Source organism: Argiope bruennichi, chromosome 7, assembly GCF_947563725.1.
Source record: "Argiope bruennichi chromosome 7, qqArgBrue1.1, whole genome shotgun sequence".
NCBI lineage: Eukaryota > Metazoa > Arthropoda > Arachnida > Araneae > Araneidae > Argiope > Argiope bruennichi.
This window is the reverse complement of record NC_079157.1, coordinates 109,283,675-109,309,746: the sequence shown is the minus strand read 5'-3', so window position 1 is coordinate 109,309,746 and position 26,072 is coordinate 109,283,675. Positions and strand designations below refer to the sequence as shown.

At 29.9% G+C, this 26,072-nt stretch overlaps 1 protein-coding gene across 3 annotated transcripts; it reads right to left on the bottom strand.

Moving 5' to 3' along the window:
• Positions 1-936: 936 nt before the first annotated feature.
• Positions 937-19,249, bottom strand: LOC129976025 (uncharacterized). 3 transcript variants are annotated; one of them, XR_008785068.1, is made up of 7 exons: positions 19,036-19,110; positions 17,772-17,824; positions 13,941-14,048; positions 10,407-10,454; positions 6,379-6,435; positions 4,521-4,678; positions 937-1,132 (listed from the first exon to the last, which is right to left on the bottom strand). XR_008785068.1 is itself a non-coding variant. In XM_056089360.1 (6 exons), the coding sequence occupies exons 1-6, from the start codon at positions 19,231-19,233 to the stop codon at positions 4,628-4,630; spliced, it is 447 nt and encodes a 148-aa protein (XP_055945335.1). In that variant the 5' UTR covers positions 19,234-19,249; the 3' UTR covers positions 4,477-4,627. The 3 variants fall into 3 exon arrangements, 1 of the variants encoding a protein (XP_055945335.1); XR_008785067.1 differs by having other exon boundaries at positions 938-1,132; positions 19,104-19,249; XM_056089360.1 differs by lacking the exon at positions 937-1,132 and having other exon boundaries at positions 4,477-4,678; positions 19,104-19,249.
• Between the last annotated feature and the right edge of the window lie 6,823 nt (positions 19,250-26,072).

Genomic DNA, 26,072 nt, shown 5'->3' with positions numbered 1-26,072 from the left:
CAATTAGCACAAAAAAAGCTTCAATTATGAATTAATCATATGTATCGCATAAATACATATTAAAAATTGATTTTTTTATTCATATATAGTTTGGATGGAATATGTTTAATATATTCTTTCAATTATCGACTAAAATGCACAGTGAATCTATTAAGAAAATGTGGTTCCAAATTATCTATAAGAACATCTCATACATTTGAAAATACATTGATTTTCTTATTGAATACATAATAAACTTACTGTTTGAAGAATATTTATCTTTTTAAGAATTTTACCAACTAACAACTACTATAATTTAAACGGTTACACTTCTTTAAACAACTTTTGATCACCTTTACATTGACGTGCACTCTTTAAGCTCTAAATAAAATCTTCTGTGCATTATTTTGCTAACATTACTGTTGCAGAATTATGAATTTTTTTTATTAGCATGCTTTAATTGAATTATTCATAATAACACTAGAATTCTCTTACGTCTAGTTCTATATTCATTTTTTGTTTTATAGTGAATCTTACTATCCAATAATATCTGCCGCTTACGTATGCCGAAACATAAATAATTAAATAAATAAATAGATATTTATTCTTTATTGCTTTTGTTCATTAAATTCAAATTACAAATATGTAAATTAAAATTTTACAACCAATGTATTAAACTTAAAAATGTAATACAATGAGGTGACAAAAATCACAGAATACTTCCTAATAACTTGTCGGACCTCCTTTTTCCAGTGAAATCTAGCAACTAGATTGGCATGGATTCAACAAATCGTTGAAATTTCCGTGCAGAACTATTGAGTTATCCTGCTTCTATAAACCTCTATAGATTTTATAGATGTATAATTGTGAAAGTGTTGCTAGTGCAGGACATTATACATGAACTGACCTATCGATTATATCCCATAAATGTTCGATGAGATTCATGTCGGGTGATATAGGTCGATGAATTGTCCATTCGATGGAATTGTACAGAATATTTTTCAAACCAATTGCGAAGAGCTGTGACCAGGTGACATGGGCGCATTGCCATCAATAAAAAAAATCCACAGTTGTTTGGGTATTCCAAGAATCACTCCAAGTGGTCCTACTTATTTTTTCTTCAAAGGAAAATACAAGAAGACACCTTATATTCCTAGAAGTAATTTATTTATTTTCTTTGGAAAGCGAATTCTATGCATGAAAATGCCAAATGTTAACTTCTTGGATTACGCTGCTAGAGTAGCTACACTAGTCAAAGCTGTTAAGTTAAAAAATATAAAATTGACTTCATAGTTTTTATGTCCTTTTTAACTCTTTTTGTCTTAAAAGCAGGAAGAAAAAGACCAGCTTTCTCATACATTAAAGAAAAAAAAAGAGTTTGGAGCATTTGGAAAGTTTTATAAATCGTTTGTTATAGCTAGACTTTTTTAAAAATTAAAACATTTACAGTAAGATTTTAGCGCAAGTAATGGTATCAAGTAAATTAGTTTCCTTGCCTTTTCTTGCAGGCTATCCGGCGCTTTTAATGCCGTGGATTCTAATATGCAGTAAAATATTAGGAAAGCATGTTTATTTGCTTCAACTTTTAATGAAATTATTTTGTAATGGGCTTCCTAATTATGCACACCATACATGAGATACCTTTTCTTCTCAAAACTTTCTCGCTTTATCATTGGAAGGATAATGAAAACCCAATGATGAAGCTTTCAATACTCACCTTTCTTATTTCGAAACAGGGAGAAAGAACTTTCAACTTCTGTTTATTGTAAAAAAAAATTAGAATAATTTGGGTTTGAATATACAATCTGCTATGAGAAAGAATGCAACTTAGGTTTGGAGGATGTGTATTGTGTCACATAATTTTTGTTTTTAACAAGCGTTAAAAAAAAAATTCAAAATATTTTGTTCAGTAACACGCCTTATATGTTACGTTACTCGAAATATTTTTCCATCCGTAGCTTAAAATGCAAGGGTCAAAAAAATAAAATTTTCGTAAATAATAAAAGAGAATATTCAATTTCAGAGAAATTTACATTATTTAGGAAGTAGCAAATTCATAATATCTTCTAAATGATTCCTTCGCATAAAATACTATCAAAATCAAAGTAAACTCTCTTTTCTAATAATTATTATAATTTGATGCAATTATAATTTATAATGGAGTCGTTAATCAAAAAAATTCTAAAAGCGCCATTAACACAACACAGATATAAAGCATCACCATTAATAAATGATGTAAATTTAATCGTCTTGAATCGTTTGAGTCGTTTAATTATTTATTAAAGGACTTAAATTACTGTACAATTTAATTTTTGAAAACCACAAACCAGAGGTAATAAGTGATTTTATTAAAGAGAAAGAAATCGTACACGATTCAAAGAGCAAATTGAGTTTAACAGTAAATTGATTAATATCGATGCTGAATGGAATTATTTTATTGTTTTCTCGCCTTGTAACATTTTCTTAAAGACGCTCTTGGTGAAAAGATACACGGAAAGGATGTATCAATCAAATGTAAATCTGTAAAATTTTAGAATCCAAGTAGGAAACTAATACCTGATTTTATCGATTGTCCCTGTATTCTTGGTCTGTATTTTCCTCAAAATGCTAACTTTATTACAGAGCTGAAAAGGATGAATATGAAAAAAAAAGAAGAAATTGCTTTGTTTTCTGCCAGGGAAACACCCTTGAAAAGGAACATTCCTCGGAAACGCATAACTTCTCTATTAAAAAGCATACTGTAGGGCTACTTGTGGCCAAATAATATTGAACGTCGTAAATTTAATGGTGATCATTCTACTGCTAAGTACCGAAAAAAAAAGCAATAGAATGTGTAAATTGCAATGCTAAGAAACAATAAATAATTAGAAATTAATGATCATTTCAAAAGATACAGGAGCCGATTCCAGTACATTAAGGATCCAAAAAAATGAAAGGTTGATGATAAGTTTTTGCTCTGCAATATTCCTAGGATCTTAGCTATATGCAACATTATATTTCTCGGAAAGAAGGAGAAAAGGAGAGTAAACGCTCTTGCTATAAAGCTCAAAAACAAACCTTTAGGCTGAATTTATCTAGAAAAATAGGAACAATTTTTAAAAAACCGGAAAGTATACTATGTATTTCCTAAATTTTTTATCTGTATTCATCAATTATATCACAGGAAACAGCAACAGTGTTTCCGCGAAAATACCCCTACATAAGCTGCTAGACTCTGAATAGCTAATGCTAAGGACATGTAAGACAACTTTCCTGTAATTGTCAATATCCCCCCCCCCAAAAAAAAAAAAACTATCCAGAGCAGGACGAAAAATTTAATTTTAATGATGATTTTATATATTTTAATAAAGCATCCAAATCTAATATAATTATTCAGAAATTTTTTCTTGAGTATATAGAATGTAATTAAAGTTTTACCCTTACGAGTAATGAGAGCTCAAATTTTGAATATCATGTCGATTCAGAAGTAATTTCCAAATATTAAATTAATAGAATAGAATTAATTCAAATTTTCTGTTTTTGTTCCTCAGAGCTACTACAAAGCTCTTGAAAAAATTTCATATCGAATTTCTTAAAATATATTATTTAATGCAGACTAATAGAACAATACTGAAGCTTTAAAGATGTTTATTCGCATAGTCATTTCTTAATTCAGAAATATTTATATCTCCTAAATATACTCAAAAATTATTTCATACCTATGTATTATTGGATCCCAGAACACGCTGGATTTCGATTAATAATAATTATCACAATCAATTTCAGAATAATTAATTCTTACGACTTTTGTTTTACGGGAAAAACTATTTCATTAATTGGAATAAGGCTCTGGTATTAAGATTAGATAAATTGTATTCTTACAGAGGGAATTGCAGAAAAAAATTTTTACTCCTCTAAAAATCGATGTATATTGGAAGAAAAAATTAGATTACATAATATGTTCATAAATAGTTTTTTAAATTATATAATTTTTCCTTTGAATAGAATCATTAATTTTTTTTAACCCTAACTGAATTAATCATCTTACTCCCAAATAGTTTTCTTTTTAAATAGAACTGGAGACATGCTGTATTTCTGAAAATTTCCTGCTAAATTTCAAATTTTCTTTCATATTTTTTGATTTATAACTTCCGTAATGGGCCAGCGAATGTTCTAAATCAAACACAGAGCTCATGTCTAATGGAGATAGATGTCTTGCAGATCTTCCGATATTTTAGAACATTTCTGTTGGTAAAGCCGGGAGTCATTGACCTGGTATCATTTCCTCAGCTATTACTACATCTGTGAAAGTATTTTTCTTACCAAACGATTCACTCTAGAAGGAAGAAATATAACAAAATCGTAAAAATGGGTTATTCAACTATTGGTTTTAACTGAATTTAATACTTTTATTTCTTTTACACTTAGTACAAATATTTTTTTGTTTCCAAATAAAACCAACTTTCTGATACGAAAGTTAAACACAAATTAAGTAAATTTATAGAGGATTAAGTAAATTTTTATATTATCTTTTATTTGAATATTTGAATTCTTATACATACCAATGAAGGAACAAATAATTTTAAATTCAGTGGTTTACTATATATGGAAACAAGGTACATTTTTTTCATCATTCATTGAAAACCATTCTTTTGATATGAGCGAGGAACTAGCACTTCTTCTGTTGATGGTATTGATTCAAATGACTGAAGAAGCAGTCCTGTAAGAAGAGAAAACAAATCATTCGCAGCTCCTCATTACCTTAAGAGCAAATAATGAATTTATACGAAATATGTGTCTTGTTAGGTTATAAGTTCTTCGTGATTGTTTAAAAATTTTCAAAATATATCTAAACTTCATATTTTCGATCACTAAGTTTTTCATGTTTTTATAATAAGATTATAAATACACTTGCGGTTTTATGCTGTCACTTCATTATATACAATTATGAAATGACAACGTAATTTCAGAATCATAAGTCTAGATATATAATAATATGAATTCAACTAAATTGTATAGTAACGAGGTATCATGGATAGTAATTTGCAACAGCTTTATTTTTTTTAAAAAAATTAAATAAAGTAAATTTCAATTTATAGCTTATTTAGAGCTTTAATTTATAGCAAAAGCTAGTTACGTTTTGTATTGAAAGGAGAATTTTAAATGAGAAAGACTTCAAGTATTGTGCGATCATCTTCGAAGAGTAATAAATTATCAGTAGGATCTTCTGAACAAGCACATTCCCGAAAGGGTCTGATCGATTATTAAATTAATTTCAGTTATTGAGAATCGGAGCAAAGAAATAATTTTCAGTTGAAATATTTAAATATTATACAAAATAATGATCAATTGTCTCTTATGAGTATGTTCTTCATTGGTTAAACTTCTTTGGATAAGATAAAAAGGTATTTTCGATTATGAAATGCAACTTTAGTTATGAAGTGATTATAAATTCATAATAGTTTATAAAAATAATTATAAATTATTATGAAATTTATAATTTTTATAATTGAAATGCAATACACTCCCGAGTATCCGGCCAAATGTGGTGGAAGGGCAAGTCGGATAGGCCGGTGTTCTATGAACTTATTTCTTTGCCCATCAGTACCAGAAGACAAAGTTTTTATACCAAAACTCACAATGATAATTTCCTATTTTCTCACTTCTTATTTAGTACTAATCCTTCCATTAATCTCACGCCACGTAGAATGTGAACGCAACTTCGATCTTTAGAATCATAGAATCATTTGCCGGTAACGTGTCTAAATAAAATAGAAGGCTCGATACTGGTTTATGTATGTTTATATGCTGAACTGCACATCTGAAGAATCTTTGTGAATCTATTTTGAAACTGTGGTACACTTAAAGAAGCATTAAGCCTACCCCCAGAATAATTTACGAATACTGTATGTAGTGTGCAGTTATAATCAGGAACAGCGTCAACAAATGAGATCTTTTACCCACTGACGAAACAATGAACAACGAGCAGAACGCTGCTCTTTTCCTGTCACAAATTGCATTTTGCTCACGGCAGAATCGTAGCAGAGGTCAGCTTCCAATGCCTTGGCAATGTTACTAGTACAACGCCTTGCCTTCCATATTTAAATACGGAAAAGAAAAGTATACAGGATAGTACGGAAGCTAGGTAGTCGCGAACCGGATACTCGAAAGTGTACTTATAAGAATGTAGTGTATAATATATAATGAATATTGAATAGTATCGAGAGTGTGTAATGAATTACTGAAATGGTGAATATCAACTTTCACTTAAGACAATTAATAGTACTTAGCTAAAAATTTGTTGATTAAGTAAATTTACGCTTGTTACATATGTGATTAAAAATATGCAATTATTTACGATAATTCAAACCCCCTATTTCTGTTTGTCTAATAAATTTATAAATTTTTAAAATATCTTACAAAGTATTCTTTACAACGAGAACATTCGCCAGCCATGTCTGAATTCTCACAGATTTTCTGTAAAACAAAAAATGAAATTAGTTATCATTTATAACATCAAATTTGAAGTCATACGTTGGAAAATTCTCTCCTCAAAGAAAGCGAAAAAACTACCTATAATACCGATTTATTGATTACTTCTTCAAAGGAAGTGAAGAAAATATGTATATTTTTTTGTTGGGAACTATTCGAACTCAAATTGTTTTCCACACATAAGATGAGTTATCTTGAGGCCGAGTATTTTAAGAAATAAATAATGTTATTTTATCTGTCTGATACCACAGCCTACAGCTGTCAAGTGCAATATCTTTTTAAACATATATTATGTGGTAAAAAACTCGAAAGTCACTAATATGGGTGGCGCAAGATCCTCCAAATAAAGAATAAGTTAAGACTAATGGGACATTTCGAAACTTTTAAACCAACATGTACTAAAAAATTATAATCCATTTTTTTTTTTTTGAGATTTTGAAAATAAAACTATGAAGCAGAAAAAACATCAGAGCAGTCTTAGAATCTGAGACCTCAAAAATGTAGAATAGAACCGAATCTAACGAAGAAATTGGATATATTTCAGTAAGAAATACAAATTCTTTTTCATTCTTTGTTTGAGGTTGTAATCTGATAAATTTGAATACACTATTATTGGATAAGATTAAATAACTTAAAAAAATAATGTGACTAATAACATGGAAGTTTTGTACATGATCTTTGTACTTGATAACAAGAGGCCTGTTAATTCAGTTCATGAATTAATGAGTTTGACGAAAGTGACTCTATCTAATGTGGGTAATGAACCACAAGCTGTTTAAATACTCCTAAGAATTGGCATAATAGGAAATGCTATGGAAGGTAAACGAAGATTTTTGATTTCTAATCTAGTTACTCTAGAGACTATTACTTAGCTATACACTGTTGAATAAATATTTGAAAATGAGATAACATTCCATCAATGTCATGCTATTAATTTCTCTTTTTTGTATTCTCTTTTTTGTAAATGTATATTCCTGGAATGGATAATTTATGCTCTTTGGGTATACAGTATCCTTTAGAAAAAGAAATCTCAAGAAAATCACTAGCCTCAATGGAGCACTTACTAAGAACTTTCAAGGTTGATTTAAAAGAAAGTTTCTTGTTGACCTACATTTGTTTGATGGCTATTTCCTTTGGACAGTTCATTTTAATTTGAAACGACAAGATATATAACTCTCAAACTCAAAACTGAAAAGTTATATAAAACTTGTGGATGAGTATTCGAAGAAGACATTATAAAAGAAATTAATATTAAAGAATACTACTATTAAAGAAGAAATGCATTAGTATAAAAGTTTTACTATTAAAGAAGAAATGTATTAATATAAAAGTATTACTATTAAAGAAGAAACGAAGTTATCTGATCATTATTTGAACCATCGACATGTGCTAAATTGGCACAATACGATTCCTTTTATAATTTTGGCGTCTTTTCGCAATAACTTCCCAAAATATAATCGCACAAAAATGATTTTTACATCAAAGATAATCTTTTTGATGATGCTAATATTTTGATCTATAAATTAAAATTCCATTTTTAATGAATTTTCAAAAATATAATTTAATCATATTTTTCAACAATTTAACAATAAAAAATAAAAATAAAATTTAATCCTCATGAGCATGGTAAAAAGTAGCTTTTATTAACGTGTTGCCATCACATTTTCAAAAGCCCTGATTAAAAAAATAAATTGATTTCTACTGCAAATTAAATCTAGAAGAATTTAATTTTCGGCACGTGACTGTATGAAATGAAATAAATAGGAAATGTGATATTTTCTAAACAAATGAATGCAAGACAAATTTTTCTAATATCATTTGCAATATCTATATTATTAATTCAACAAATTAGCTTTTTTAAAGGTAAATATAGCTTAATATATATATAGGATATCCACTCAAATTCTAATGACAATGGTTCAAGGCCCAATGGTTATTTTGTAAATCTTTTGTAAAAGACATACATACTATTTAATACTGTTAGAATGGTCTGAATGAAGTAAATAATTATATTTATGTAACTTGAGTCAGTAAATACACTGATGAATTACGAGTTTTAAATTTTTTCACTCTGTAGTCTGTGAGTCATATTTAACAAAATACTCTTGAGACACTAATATCTATACTTATAATAAAGCTCAATGTGTGTGTGGGTGGATGGATGCTGGTGCTCTACAGGCTAGACCGTTATACCTACAGCTACCAAATTTGGCACGAGTATATTTTGAATACAGGGAATGTGCATCTCAGAGCGGTTTTTTTCAATAATAATTTTAATTAATTAAAATTAAGCGAAATTTGGGCATTTTTTCTGCTATAACTTTCGAAAATATTACAGCAAAAAATTAATTTTTACATTATATTGAAGTTCAAAAAATAATCTTTTCAATTATACTAATGTTTCAACAAACAAATTAAATTTTTATTTTTAATGAATTTTTGAAAACAATTTAATTATATTTTTCAACAATTTATATAGTACAAAATAAAAATAAGATTTAAGTTGCACAAGCATGTTGCATATTAATAGAAAAAAATTAAGTTTATCAACGCGCCTTGCCATCATATTGACCAAAGCTGAACGAATAATTTAACTTTCATTACAAATTAAGCATATAAATATGTAATTTTCAGCATGTGTCTGTATGAAATGAAATAAATATTAAACATGATAATTTTTGAAAAGTAAATGCAAGGAATCGTTTTATAGGATCTTTTACAATACAAATATTACTAATTCACTTAAACAGATTCATTTAAGGAAACTGTAATTTAATATGTGCATCCATTCCAATCAGAAACTAACAACTAATTTGTAAACCTTTAGTAATAGACATACATCTGTTAACAAATTGTCTAAATGAAATAAATAATTATATTTTATGTAAATGGAGTCAATAAAGGCTAATGAATCACGAATTTATAATTTTTTTTTATATATCCTGTGCCCTGTGCGTCATATTTAACAAAATATTCTTGAGACGTTAATATTTTAAATGAAAAGAGTTGGATTCCAATCAACTAAATCGATCACTAAAGATGACCAATTTATGGGAATCTGAATGTCACGATTAAATAAAAATAGGAGATTTTAGAGTACTTTATCGACAGTCTCAAAGCAGCCAATCATCTCCCAGGATTTCTGAAGAGTGATCGGCCTAGATTTAAAAAAATATCGATTGTTCTAATATTGTAATATTCAAAACTTAGTAAATCCGCCAGGTTTGAATGCGAAAGATAGAGCGTTTATTTATTTATTTAAAAGTTGAAGTGTCAAGAATATTTTGTAGAGTCTGATTCCTTAGGACTGTCTGAAATTTAGACTTTATATTTCTTAAAAGTATATTTATAAACCGAAAGAAATAAAATACTATTTTGACATCATCTATATCCATTTCAAAATAAAATTAAAAAGTGAATTTTGCATTGAATCCGTGAAGTTTTTGTTGAATAATTCTTTGAGATATTATAAATTATTAAAATGATTTTGTTATGCAAATAAGACTTCCATGCCGAACGACTCTGCTTTAAGTTATAAAATCCTTCATTCTTTAAGATTGAAATTTACGGGCAGTATAGAAAGTTGAAGAAAGATGCGTAATATAATGAACAGAACGGCTTCAATGCTTAAGGCCTACATAATTGTATAAGTAAATAACATGACTATTAAAATTTGAAGCTTATAAATATTTTGCTTAAAAACCTATTATCAGAACAAGTTACATAAAATGTTAATTGAACATTTTAGCGAACATTAGTACTGGCGAACTGGCTGTACGCCAAAGGCGGCTAGTAAAATAATAAAGTCAAAATTTGTTCAGAAATATAAACACAATCATCCTATGCAGAAAGAAGCACCTTTTAAATAAAAACCGTTTATATTCATTTACACAATATAATTTCTAACAGCATCATATCAATGATTACTGAAAAAGAAGAGCATATATTTCACTTACCTTCTCAAAGTCCAGCATACCATTTAATGTTTTGTTAGAGGCCTCTCGCTGCAAATTAGATATAAAAAAAGAGAAAAAATACTAAATAATTTGTTGCTAAAATATAAATATAAAGTTCACAAAATTGAAATTAATTACAAAGACTATTTACAAGTCAATAAAAAAATAGCCCTCCATATCATTTAGTTTTAAACATTTGGAGCTGTTTATTATTGTTAATTTATTAAAGATATTAAAATATATTTTCCAAAGATAAAAATAGATCTTGAGATTTGGCTACACTATACTATTTATATATTAAAAATGAAATATTCGTTCATAAGTGAAATAAACAATGAAAATTATGTGTTTTAACTCCTAAATTCTAACATTAAACATATTTTCATAAGTGTGTGCCTATATGATTTATTTTCTAAATGATAACATTATACAAACGGATTTTTGTATAATATGATGCCTTGTTTATTCTCCCTGCTCATATCCACTTTTTTGTTTTAAATATCAATAAATTACTAAAAAAACACTATGGGAATAGCAATTTAGTAAAACTTTTAGAGGTAAGGATAAAAGTAAAATCCGTATTTATTGATTTAATAAAAGTGGACCCAATTTTTTTTTTTTTTTTTTTTTTTTTTTTTTGTACTGCTGAAAAAAAAGTCAATAAAAGTCACAAAAAAATAAGTTGGATAATGAATTTTGCAGTTAAATGTTAATTGCCTTCTATAAAAATATTTTAAATTAATTTCAATATAGGCAATTGATAAAGGGTTTCGTTTTCTTTAGATTTGTTTAACTTTTTTCGACGTTAATTTCAGGGCGTATTATTCCAATAAAATGTTTTTTATTCATCCTTAATTTCCTGTCCTGTATATTAAATGAACCTCATTCAGTTTTATTATGATTTTCATTGCTTCTTTAAAATAATTTTTAACTCTTACTCCCATGAGCTGTATAAGAAAGTTTACGTAACATTTTTATTAGAAAGTTACAGTTCAAAGTTGATTAGGAATAAATTTATAAGAATGTAAGAAATTTGGTTAAATTGTAATGATACCACGGACATTTTGCCGTTATAATTTCAGATTATGCAGAAAAGAAATGAAGTAAGTATTGAAAACAGTTCTTGTTAACCAACTTAACGTATTGATACATATTTAGAATTTCTGTATTAGAATGATATACATTAAATTGTCGTACTTCGAACAAATAACACAACCACTTTAAATTTCCAATTCTCAGCTTCGCTAAAACATTTATATTATTAAAAAAATTAGGTATATTATTTCAGTAGTTTATTGATTCCAGTTTCTAACTTTTATTTATAAAAAATATTTATTCTTGTGTGATTTTAAATGTACAATAGTATATGTCAAATGATAAATAATTGAAGGAGTTTAATTTAAAGCTATATAAATCTTGGGATTTTTTCTAAGAAAGAAATTTATTTAACATTATGCAAAATCAATATACATAATACAAAATCAATTACATTCAACACTCATGTTAAATCTGAATCAAGGTGACTTCTATCTTAAAATAATAACAATATCACATTTTTTTACCAGGAATTTATTGCATTGCCTTTTGCACTATGCCAATTCATGGGAAATAAAGTAACATGACTTACAACACTGTAGATTTGATCCGTGCGATTAACAGATTTGTAAAAGATTTTATAATACAATTTTAGGTAAAATATTTAAAAATGGAAACAATTAATTTTGATATTGGTTATTGTTATAGCTTTTTTTCTCTATTTATATAAATATTATACAAAAAAAAGCAGCTTTCATATGGAGTCCCATATAGTAGCATATTTCCTTGAAATGACATGTTCCAAAATAAAATGGCGGTTAGGCTTCATTAGATCATATTAAAAAGTCATGTGCCGGCGTCCTGGCATAGGGGTAGCGCATCTTCCCCGTGATCCGGACGTCCTGGGTTCGAGTCCCGGTTTGGGCATGGTTGTTCTTCCGTTGTTCTATCTGTGAGATGTGTGAATGTGCCCTCCTGTAAAAAGGGGTTGTGCAAGCGAATGAGTGATGCGTGAGTAGCAAAGTCGTACTCTTGGCCCTAGTTGGCGCCACTATAAAAAAAAACAAGAGGCGCTCCTCCACCGGCTTAAAATCGCTGTCTCCGTAACAGCGGGCTTGTCCATGGCAAGTGCCATAAGAAACAACAACAACAAAAAGTCATGTTATTATTCAGTACGTCTCGAAAGCATATGGACAAGCGACTTTTTTTGAAATAACAAATAAAAAAGTGAAGCAATAGTCACGAAAAAAGTAATTAGCATATGGAATCATAACATAAGTTTATTACAATACAAAAATATTCTGCTTACTTCACAGATTGTTTGTAAAAAAATGGAATTCAAAATAAGCTGATCAAAACATATATAAACAATGAAAAGAATCGCTTTTATTGCCATTTTGTCAAATAATTTGCATATTCTACAGTCTGAATATGTGACTTAACAACTTCGAAATATAAAATCCCTGCTTGTTCGTCAATTCTCGAGTAGACGAAAAATGCCTCCAAAGGTTCAATTTTTTGTTGCTGATATAGCTAAAATTAGATGCTTAAAAGCTCAAAATGTCAAAGTTTCTGATATCGCCAAACAAATGAAGCGTAGCAGATTTGGAATTTACGAAAATATATCGAAAGGTGGCAATGTGCTTTCTTGGTATGTTTTTGTGCGGTTTCTTGGTCCAAGAGACATTTTTGCCTATACTGAGCCAATCAAATGGTAAAAGTATGAAAGATAAAAAAAAAAACCCCACTCACTTATTAAATTATAAGTGGAGATGCGTAAAGATAGAAATGAATAAATATGACGTAAAAAAATGGTGTTAGAACATTAGCATTTGATACAATGATGTAATATACAAGAACTTAAAAAAGAATGTTCAACACAAGCAGAATAAAAAAAAATCCTAGATGCAAGTAAAAAAGCCAATAGCTCTTTAGAAGTAATATATATATATATATATATATATATATATATATATATATATATATATATATATATATATTCCCCAAAGGAAACCTTTGGGGAATGTGTATGCCCTTGTATATACATATACAGATGTGTATGCCCATGTTCGTCAGTATTCAGGAATTATATGAACAAGTAAAGCAGAGTTGAGTCTCTTTAAAGTCGCACTTTCTGCAGATTCAAGTTCAAAGTAGGAATGGGAGGATGTTCACGATAATTCAAATAATGGATTCAAAATTTGAATTTAAATACAAATATTCGAAAAGTCCATATATTTTTAGGACAATTTATTTTTATTAACAATAAAGAATATGCATAAATTCTTTAAAAGTTATACTACATTCTTTGCTATAATAAACTTAAGATTCCATAAGCTAATTATTTTTCGTGATTATTGCATCTTTTTTGAACTATTATTTGCAAACATGCCTATCCATATACTTTTGATATGCACCGTTTTAAACACTATATCTGACTTAGATATTGTTTTAAGAGGTTTATTCTTTATTAATTAGAAGGATAGAAAGAAAACGAACCTTTGTGGCATCATCATAAGAGCAGAATTCGTTTATTGCACCTGGAATGTCATCACTTTTGTAATTGAAATAATTATTATTTACGAACTGGTAGGCTGATTTTACTTCCTGAAAGAAATAACATGTAAAAATAGCATTTTATTTCATTAAATTATATTCGAGTAGAATCTTAAAACGGCAATTTAATGACAATAGAGTTTCTCTCAACACTTTTTCGTATATCAAAACAATACAGCGCTTACTGCTAATTCCTGTCTTACAAAAGTCTGCATTGTTAGCAGACAGCTTTATAATATAAAATAATTGATTGTCTGGTAAGCTATTTGCTGGCAAGAAAAATATGAGAAGCACGAAGTTCCGATATCAACAATGGGAATGTTTTGTCCCCACTTTCCAGTATTTTGTCCAGTATTCGATCCAATATTTTGAAAGTCTTCCTTCCTAACAACCATGTCCAAATTTCACATAGATATACCTTTTGGATCACAAATCCACAAAACAAATTTCTTTTATCTTCATTGCATTTAAGCTATCGCATTCATACGCAAGTAAACATTTAAGCCGACAGAAGATAAACACAATGGCATAATGCAAAATGTGATAGAAATCAATATTTTTGATGAAAAGATATAATAAAAATTTCGTTCTTCAATCTTGTATAAATCTTGTTCTAGTTCAATCTCGTTGACAGACAAGTCTACGTCCGAACTGTAACTGTAATAATACCCACAGAACTGTAACTTGTAATCTGTAACAATACAGAATACAGAAGACTAAAATAAGAGAATTTTTCAAAATCTAAAGATAGAATTTTTTGACGATTACAATATTATCTCTACTTCATATACTAGAAAGTAAACAGGAAAGATCATGGAATGAATTTGATTACAAATATATCAACAAAAAGTTTTTATAACCAATAATCTATAGAAAATATCCATAATCCTTGTTCAACTGTTGCAGGAATATATGGAATTTTTCTTAACAGGGAATTTTTTTTTTCATTAATAACAATTTTTACATGAAGAGAATCATTCTTCTTGGGTATTTTCTGAATTAGTCAAATATGATTTTTCATGAAAAAAAATCTAAATAATTATTTCCATCTCAAAAATCATTTTTTTACTTTATTTAAAAGTACCACACTAGTAAGAGGATCAGAAGGTTGAACAGGATGTAATGGAAGAAATATCTATGGCATTCTATAAATCTACTGATCTACTAAATAAAATAATACAGGTCAAATCTATTCAACTAAATCAAAAACAAAGTAGAGGTGGAGGGAAAATCTTATTTAGTTGTCTGTAAGACTGCACTATCGTAGATGAGTATTACATAACAAAGGGGGGAAAAATGGAGCAGCATATATATTACTTGTAAAGAAGAGGCTAAAAATAAATTTCATTTGATTTTTATGTTTTCTTTAAAAATTCAGATAAAGAAAAATTTTGTATGTTTTTATTAAAGATGCAGAAAATGATCATCTACTGCATATCTACAGGATGTTTCAAATTCTTAAAACAAAGACATTCTTTATTTCAGCTATGCATACAGAAACAAGTCGTTTTTACAATAAATTATGCAGTCACAAATGCAAAGGTCAGTTAGCTATGGGACTCCAAAAATATAACTTATAAGCATATACCATAAGTATAAAAGATTATAAATTCATAAGAGCATAACTACGCAATTGCAAGAAAAGCAACATTGCATTTGGCACACAGCATGGCAAATCTATTGCAAGTCGAGCACAATATCAATAACAAATCTTTGGAGTTCTTAATAGAGAAAGAAGAACTTGGATATGAAAGCCATACATTTCTTATACATGCAGTTGTTTTGTTGTGCTATTAATAATTGTATTCCCTTTAATTTGTACTGCATACTTTCTTTTTCTTTTGCTTAATGTAATGATTGAGAGACTGGTATTGCTCAATGTTTCCAAAAGTACGTTCACGCGGGGTAATTGTCACCGATTCTAAATCTGCAAACGAAACGATGCATTGATATCGTTCACACTAAACTGGCAAATTCATCTTTTACAGTCGAACAAAGTCAATTTTTACAAACTGCCTTTTTTTTTTTTTTGTTATCATAAATTTGTATGTTTTATCAAAATAGCATTATCAAATTTGGATTATTATTAAATATTTCAACAAAATTAATTCATTGATGTTAGCTATTGAGCACTTCATTAACTTTAAAGTTCATATTAATACATATATATATTTATTTTTGTTTCAGCGGATATTCAATTTTCACCTCTCGTATTCTCCGAAAACATCTTCAATCTTTTTAATGTACTATAGCTTTAATGTACTATTGCTGTTATCAATAATATTACAGTGATTGTTCTTAATGGCTGGTGTATGTTAAAGTCACATATGTTTTTATATCTATTTAACTTTTAAATAACCGAGTAATCACGACAACTTCTGGAAATTCACCCATTTATTTTGTATGTAACAAAATAGCAATCACGTATTTGTTCAGAGGTAATGAAATCATTCTCATAAAATTTGATCAATATACCAAACTCTTCAGTGTTTCTCAAGCCAGATACTGAATAGGAAGAGAACAAAAGAATGTCTTTGTCAGTGATAAACCTATTCTGATTTTCTAAAAACGTGGAGTCTGAAAATGAGATAATACGATTCGGAATTATGATGGTTCTATCCAATTGTCGCTTAATTGTTCTGGGATTGTTCTAGAAGAAACTATCGATTAACCAGTATTTTTATTACGATGTCCATTTATTCAATGAACCAAGTTACGAAAATTCGAAATTCACCGAATATGTACTACGGTCTGATAGCTCCGATTAGTTAAAAAGCCTGTTGTGACATGAATCTATATGTTTTTAATTATCAAGCGAGGGGGCGAGTGAAGGTTCCTCTTTTGCCCTGAATTAAACGAACACGTTAAAACATGTTCTTTTTTTCCTGGACCAGAAAAGATGCACCAGAGGTGATCTTCTATGACCAAATCACTTAGAAGATTACATCTATTTCTGATGCTGAATAAAATTTTAAGAGTATTTTAAATATTTTAAGGGTTGAGGAAAACTGGTTGATCTGATTTCGGCGAACGGAAGAAGGAGTGGAATACTCTAATAAAAATAAAAGTGCCGAAAGCCAAATATAATAGCAAATTAAAAGAATCATTATTCTTTGAAAGCTTTCTTACTCTAGTTTCTTTAGCAATGCATTAGCTCTAAGATATTCAGAAGCTAATATTTCTGTGAAACAAATGTAATGTCAATTCATAATTTAAGAAATTCTGATGTTGATTCTTTAAAAATATTTCTATATCAAAAATTAAAGAAAAAATCATATTAAAAATGAAATTATCGTTGACCATCATAGAAAGAAAATATTCTACCACTTGCAAATTAGTGTTACTAAACAAATTACTAACTTAAATAAATAGTAAAGTTTTTTTTCTTTAATAAAACAGGAAAAATTTTTGAAAGATTTTTTTTTAAATAAATGAACCAAGTAAAAAAAGGCCTATGAAATTCATAAAATGAATATCATATTTTGTTTTTGAGAGGATTCTTCACTCCGATTTATTTATTAAAATTGCTTCTTCTTCAAATTAAATTTAAAACCATTTTCCAGTGAGGATGGCTTGTAAAGATGTAAATAAATTATTTGAAAACTTTCTTAGATTATAAACAGCTTTATTAGTTATAATCCCAAATTTCGAAAGTAAAATTAGATGGAACTACTAGAAAATTACACTAATTTCCCTCTTAATAATTATTTTGCATTAATCTCATGAATAAAAAAAGTTATTTTTTAAATCATGGAAAGAAATCTGAGCCTTTACCTCGGGTTTCAATTTCTTGAAGCAATTTTCCATTTCTTCACTTTCTGGCCCATCTAAAATGACAAAAGTTTATTAATTTTTAACTAATATTCTAACTATCTATTTCGCCTATCCTCTCAAAAATTTTTAGAATTTTAAGTTTTTGAGAAAAGTAACGAAGAATCCATTTTTAATAAATAAAACGGTTAAAATTACATGACAAATCATATTTCTTATTGTATTTGAAACTGACAAAAAATTGCAGTTTTAATGATTAAAGGTTTAATATATATGGATTTAATGAAAAACTTTTATTTTGTAGATGTCAATAATTTCGAGCTTGAAATAATTTCTATGATGAATAAAATAATAATTAAATCAATTATTGCAGTTCATTTCCTTGCAGAAAGAAATCATTGGACAAACTTTTAGAGTAAATCAGACATACAAAAATACATGAGCTTGTGTTGGTAATTTTAAACTACATTATAATTTGAAATATTTAATAGAATATTCACTTACATAAATCAGATGAAGATGGCTATTGTAATTATATATCAAATGAACAATGTGAAAATTTTATAAAGAAGTTTCCAGATTAATTTTGTTTTGAATGAAAACCGAATTATAATAGTAACCATTGGATAAAAATATTTGAAAATGCTTTCTACTTGAAAAAGTTTGTCTGTAAACAATAGAAATTAGGCGAAAATGAACTTTCAAAAGTAAATGATATGCTATTTCAATCATACTCTGGATTTAAATATCAAGCTAAATTAACTCACAAATCATGATAGTTGATTGAAGATTTTTCAAAACCTAAAAATTTCAAAGGGGATGGCAAAAGCCTCAATTTAAAAATATTCATTAATATTTATTTATTAGTAATTTACAATGCCACATACAAAAAAGTCAAATTCAATACCCTTATTGATTACGATTCTAAAGAGTAAAGATGGCCAATGGTAATCCGATAAAAAAAAATCAAAATTTAAAGACGATCAGGACAAAACTTAGTAAAATGAGCAATTATTCTACACGTCTTTGATATTGCTGCTTTTGAAAGATCATTTAATAACTACATTTTTCAATAATGTTATCATATATAGAAAATTAAATTAACCAGTAAATTGCAAACAGTTTTTCTAACTGAATTAATTTATAACAGAAAGAACGAAAAAAAAAAAAAGATCAGTAATATTGTTGACGATTAAATAACAATCAATTTTCTTAGTTACATTATATACTTTTTAATATCAAGTGATTAAATAGTTATTATTTTTACCTTTGATAATAGTTACTAATAATTATTACATTAATCCATTTAGAAATTTTTTGAACATTTCATATTACCTGAAGAGCACGTGGCATACGCCCAGCACTTCTTATACTTATCGTATTCGTTTGGGTTGACTGTCATACCTTGAATGATAAAAATCAAACTTAAAAAGCTCAAAATGGCCATGCTTATTTTGCTTGTCATCTTTAGTTCCGTAATAATGTACTAATTTAAGTTGAAAGAAACCATAATTTTTCCAATCTTTTTTATAGTCTGTTTGAATCGGATAAAAATTTTATAAATCGTTCAGACTTGTAATAACATTATTTGCTTTTACGTGAAATTATGTTTTATGTGCATTATAACTATCTTTATTTATTGATTAAAAATGATTTCGTATTTTCTTTTATTTGATCAGTCTCAAATATTTGTTATCATTATGGATTCGTGTGCGTGTAATAATTTTGTTATGATTAATATATATATATATGATACGTTAGTGATCGTATTCCATCTGAACTTATTTGTTTTATATTAATGGAAATATATACACTGAGGTAATAAAAGTCATGGGATGGCAATATAGAAATAGCAGTAGCATCACATACAAAATGTATAAATTAGACAGTGTATTGGCAAGGATTTCATTTGTATTCAAGTGATTCATATGAAAAGGAATCTGACCTTATTGTGGTCGCACGACGGGAATTTTGAAAGCGGAATGCTAATTCGGGCCAGATGAATGGAACATTACATTTTGGAAATTGTTAGAGAGATCCACAGAGTCAAGAATGTGCCAAGAATAGCTAATTTGAGGCCTAACATCCTATCATACATACCGCAGTGGCTGACCGCCTACACTTAATGTCCGAGAACAGCGACGTATTTATAGAATTGTCAGTTTTATTAGAAAATAACACTATATGTAATAACCACAATAATCAATTTTGAATGTACAACAAACATGACCGCTAAGACAGTGCAGTGAAATTTCGTTTTAATGGGCTCTGGCGATAGAAACCCGAGTATCATGCCTTTACTAAAAGCCCGATATCATTTGCTGCGCCTTACCTGGGCTCATGACCATATCGGTTGAACCCTGACGATTGGAAAACCGCGGCTCGGTCAGATGAGTAAGGAGTTTAGTTGGCAAGAGCTGATAGTAGGGCTCGAATGTTTGGCAGCTCCTACAAAGACATGGACCCAATTTGTCAACAAAATGTAGTACAAGCTGGTGGTCGCTTATTGATGGTGTTGGCTATTGATACATGGAATGAACTGAGCCCCTTGGTTCAAATGAAGCATTCATTGACTGGAAATGATTATGTTTTTCTGCTTGGAGATCACAGAAAGTTGTGCATGTTTAAGATTCGAACTCGCAACATTAGGGTTCGTAGCCGAGTAACAAAGCCACTAGACAAAAGTGTACACTCTTCTCCGGAAGTTGTTAACTGGCTTATGATGTTACCACCACAACACTCCCCCACCAGTGAGTCGGTAGTGTTTATCGCGCCAGTTATGGCGAACGACGAACGTGATTATCGCGCCAGGCGTTATGGCGAGCGACGAACGTTGATATCGCGCCAAGTGTTATGGCGGGCGACGGCGAGCGTGTGTGAGTGGTTGCTGCCGGTAGATGGAGCCACGACAGCTGAATGAAGGATGCGGTTGTTCAGAACCAGGGTCACCAATGTGCATGTTTAAGATTCGAACTCGCAACGTTAGGGTTCGTAGCCGAGTAACAAAGCCACTAGACAAAAGTGTACACTCTTCTCCGGAAGTTGTTAACTGGCTTATAATGTTACCACCACAGAGTCATTCATGAACTGTATGTGCAGGAACAACAATGGAATTTTTATAGATGACAATGCGTCAAGTTATTGGGCAATAGATATTTATGGGCCCCGTTAAATATTTATGGGACATGTCTAGAGGATAGTTTGGGCACAAAATCTTGTACTGGCAACATTTTACACATACACACACACACACAATATACTTCTACATCGTGCAGTTTTCGAGTATTTTTTTTTAACATTTAACCCCCTAGAATCTTAGAAAAAATTTAAATTTAGAAATTTAGAATGTAGATTATGCAAATACTTACGTTTTTAATACCGCTATTATGTTATAGGACAATTTCCATCAAAAAAGTTTCATAAAATATGATAAACATAACTTAATTACGACAATTAAAATAACAGGGCTTTAATGTCAGACACATTGTCCAATCGTGAACATGAAATTACACAAGATTTATCTAAAATCTCTCTCTCTCTATATATATATGAAACAAAGTCTTAAATCGCGTTAGTTACACCATTTATAACTCAAGAACGGCTGTATCGATTTTAATGATATTTGTTTTTTTGGATTAGTCTGAGTCCCGAATTGCAGAATAATCATTTAAATACCGTAAAAGTTCAAGGGGAAAAAAATTAAGAATGAATCGTAGTTTAACCCCCTTCTTCGCCGTTTGTGATAACGCGCCAAAGCTGGCAACCATCGTTTTCTCTATCCTAGGACTCCTCCAAAAAACCCTGCGTAAGTTCTTGGCTGGCGAGTTGGCGATTTTTGAAAAGTGCGCCAATCAGGGGGTTAAACTACGATAGCACGAAAATTAATCTTGATCTTAGTGGCATTTTTTAATTGGTAACACTGCAACAACCCTCGAGTAGGTCAAAACTACTAGTCAGATGATTTGTTTTGTTTTTACCAATTAAATGACTGAGCTTCGTAACAATATTAAAAACATTTTAATAAATCGAGAATTCAACTCTGCCATTACCGTACAGAATTTTCTTAGTAAACTGTAAGATAAATAATCGTAATTCATTCAAAACGATAATTATTAAATATCCGTGCGCACTTCAAAGTATTTTTCAAACTTCTTCTTAAACAAAAAGTAGAATTTCAGTATGCTATAAATTAGTGATCCATTAAAACGTGTGGAGTTCATCATATTCAAATAAAATATCTTATATCCGAGAAACGTCTCCGTGCACAGTAATAAAAAATTCAAACATAAGATAATAATACTTGATCTGTTGCAAAGTATCAAATTTATTCTACGCATTAAAAATAATTCTGGGAAGTAATATCTTATTTCTGAGTAACATTTTCGGATAGGATGATAAATAATTCGAACATTTGGCTTCGAAATATTACAATGTAAAAATAATTGCCACTGATAAAAAATGAAATAGTTTGAATCTATAGAGGCTGGATTCTAGCGTCCCAGGATACTTTTCAAGTTTTTTTTGATTGGAAGACGGTTTTCAGCATGGTTTTGCTTCAAAATGAACTGTGATCGTGACAGTTTAAATTCATTTCTTGAACTTCGATGGCGTTCTTCCGAATGGAATATTATTTGCAATTTTCCGTTGTGTATTTAAAAATGATTTTTTATGATTCATTATTATTTCTTTAAAAAGCTGAAAAAATTGCAACATCGAAATAATATTCGGCGCGATGCTTCAAGTGTCGATTTGAATCGAGCAGCGTTTCTATACAAATGTGCAGCGGATTGTTATGAACGAGGAAAGAATCTGGGACCTTGTGGTTCGCCACCGAGAAATAGGACCACAAGACAAAAATCAATTGCTCGTGTTTCCTAGCTGTTATCTGGCTTATAAACTTTTCACCACAATTGCACAATTGATTACAACTCGCATCCTTTCGTTCGCATTAGTCAAATGGACGTTGTTTGCGAGCATTGTGGCGCATTAAAGTTTGCTGGAAAAACGTCTGGATTGTGCTACGTGCTGCCTTAACGGCAAAGTGAAATTGCCATTATTGATTTCGCCACCTGAGCCATTGTGTTCATTGTTTTTCGGCGAATCACCAGAATCACGACATTTTCTAGCGAACATTCAAAAATACAATGGCTGTTTTAAAATTACTTCATTTGGGGCAAACATTATCCAAGAACCAGGATTTAAACGGACATTCAAGGTCATTTAATTTATGTTAAAGAGAGTCAATGTTCATTTTCTTTAAAATATAAGTTTTGTTTAATAGATGAAAAATTGCTCAAATGTAATTTCAATTACAGGCGAAAAAGTTTAGGTCAATGTATTTGTTTCTAAAATAAATAAGGCATGATAACATAAAAAAAGAGATTATAAATGAGTAATGTTGATTTCGCTTTCGACAGATTCAAAGCCAGATTCACCATCAAATTGGATCATTGCTACTTCTTGAACAAGCACAGCATAAATTCTTGCAAATATACATCATTGGTAATATGGAGGAACAACTTGATCGACGTGAAGAGATCAACCCAGCAATGAAAAGGAGCAATTCTCCATGATCTGCAGCAATTGCTTCATGAGTATAATGCATTAGTCAGGCTGTTCAGAACGGTGTTGGAACGCATGTTTTGTTTTTACCAATTTAATGACTGAGCTTCGTAACAATATTAAAAACATTTTAATAGGTTGAGATTTCTAGTCGAGTAAATTCGAGCTAAGCTCAGCTCGAGTTGACACATCACTACCATGTCTTTTTTTTTCATATTGTCTGTGATTTGTTGTGAAAAAACATTTAGGTTACCGGTAAATTTGTTTGTTTTATATTATTATGTACGTAGACGTTATGTAGACGTAGAATATCTAATATTTCCCAACAAACCCTCAATGCAATTAAGCTTCAGGACATTGCGAATCAATCCACCGAAGAAGAACGAGAAAACGAATACGAAGAGTTAGTATGGACCGACTTCTAGCTTTTCAAACAGAAGAGCAAAGAGGGGAAACCCGCGGCTCGGCCAGGTGAGCAATGAGAAATCGTCGAGCTCGACGTAGAGATCAACAATGATATAATCTTCGGCACCATGCTTCACATGTTGATTTGAATCGAGCAGCGTTTCTATACGATTGAACAATTCCTCATATCATTGCTTTTGGCCATAGTTCGCACGAGATCAGACATTGCGGTAGCAGTTGCTTCTTCTGGCATAGTGGCCACATTATGGAAGGATGTCTTACGGCTCATTCAGCGTTAAAGTTGCCGTCAAGCCATTAAAGTTGCAAAATTCTAAACCAGTGACATGTAACATCTTAAAACCGTCCGCAATGGCCAAAATTTTAGTAGAATCTAAAATTTTGGCCATTGATTGACAAATGCACGATGACGCACAAACGCGCATTGGAAGCACTTGACAGGACATTAAAAGATCTGCGCAATGACTCGAGATGCTTTTGAGGCGCAATGATTGTACTGTCTGGCGATTTCCGCCAAACACTGCTATTCATTCCAATATCGACTGTGCCGATGAAATAAACCCTTGCCTTAAATCATCAAATCTGTGGTGCTATGTGAAGAAACTTCAACTGACAACAAATATGAGAATTGCATTGTTGAACGATCCATCTGCTGAACATTTCTCCACACAATTTTTGACTATCGGTAATGGCCGTATTCCTGTCGACGAATCGAACTGATTGATTTCGTTTCCTCGGAATTTTTTTCAATTTCGTTTCATGGAAAGATGAGCTCATCAACAACGTGTTCACGAACATGATTGATAACCACAAAAATCACAAATGGTTGAGTGAGCGAGAAATTTTGGCGGTTAAGAACAAAGATGTGGATGACTTAAACTTCGTAATTCAGAATCAACGCTGCAATCATTCAAATCTATTGACTGTGTAACAAACGAAGACGAAGTCACCAACTAACCATCTGAATTTTTAAACTCCTTGGATGTGCCTGGCTTACCGCCGCACAATTTACACCAGAAGGTTGGCTCGGTGGTCATGATGCTTCGAAAACTAAACCAACTTAAACTATGCAATGGAACGCGTTTGATGAAAAAAAAATGATGATCAATGTGGTTCAAGCGACTATACTGAAAGGAAAATTCAAAGATGAGGATGTTATTATTCCGAGGATTTCCATGATCCCAAGCGATACGCCTTAGTTTAAAAGAATTCAATTTCCAATTCGTGTTGCATTCGCGATGACGATTAACAAATCACAAGGCCAATCGTTGAATGTTTGTGGTCTGAATCCAGAAAACCCATGTTTTTATCATGGTCAATTATATGAACCGTTTAGTTTGAAAATGGGGTAAGTCCATTTTTTGTTATTGCGAGATATTTAAAGGTTTGCATTTCAATAAATTTAAAAATATTGGTAAGTATTAATAGATATATTTTTTGTATTTTGTGGTACCAGATAATGCAAGTTTATAATCCAATAGTGTTTACAGTGCTGACTAAAAAAATACGAGTTTTATCATAACTAAATAGACTTGCCTGACTTTCAAAATCAATGAATTATTTATTCTAAAAGTTCATTTAATTGGAAAATAGTTCAGTTGCATCAGCCATTTTTTAAATAATATAAATAAATTACTATTCAAAAATTTATAAATATTTATTCATTTGATAAAAAGTGAAACAAAACAAAGAATTTTCTTGTGGAAAATATAACATAAAAAGAAATCCAGTTTTATTAAGAATTTCAATGAAATCACACATTTTCAGTTTATACTTATGTATAATTAAACTGAATTTTATTCAGGATTCAGCATTTTAAAATGTTCATGATGAACAAGATGTATATAAGGTAATAAATCCATGTCCTTGCATTTTTCAGATGCAATATATCTTCTTTTTTCATACATGAAAGATAATTTTATATTTCTGAAATTACTTGGTCTTCCTTGTTGTCGTGCTAAATCGATAATTTTAAATTCAGCATCTCGTTCTATAGAAATTTTGTAAAACATTTTGTATGGTGCATCCCATATAAATCGGATCCATCATAGAGTTAAACAATTGACGGTTTATCCATTGGTATTTTTATTTCTTTTTAAAATCGCTTTCTCCAGAGGTTGGGTTATATAAATATCCACGTTTCATTTCATGTACTAAGAATTTATTATGTCTTCGACAATTTCGTATTACTTTACAGTAATCCTGGGGAATATACAAGGAAATGGTTTTCCGGATTGCCGTTTCTACCACTCCAAAATCACGATCGTTCAGTAAAATTGAATGTCCTGACAACAAAAATTTATGATTAATGATATTTAT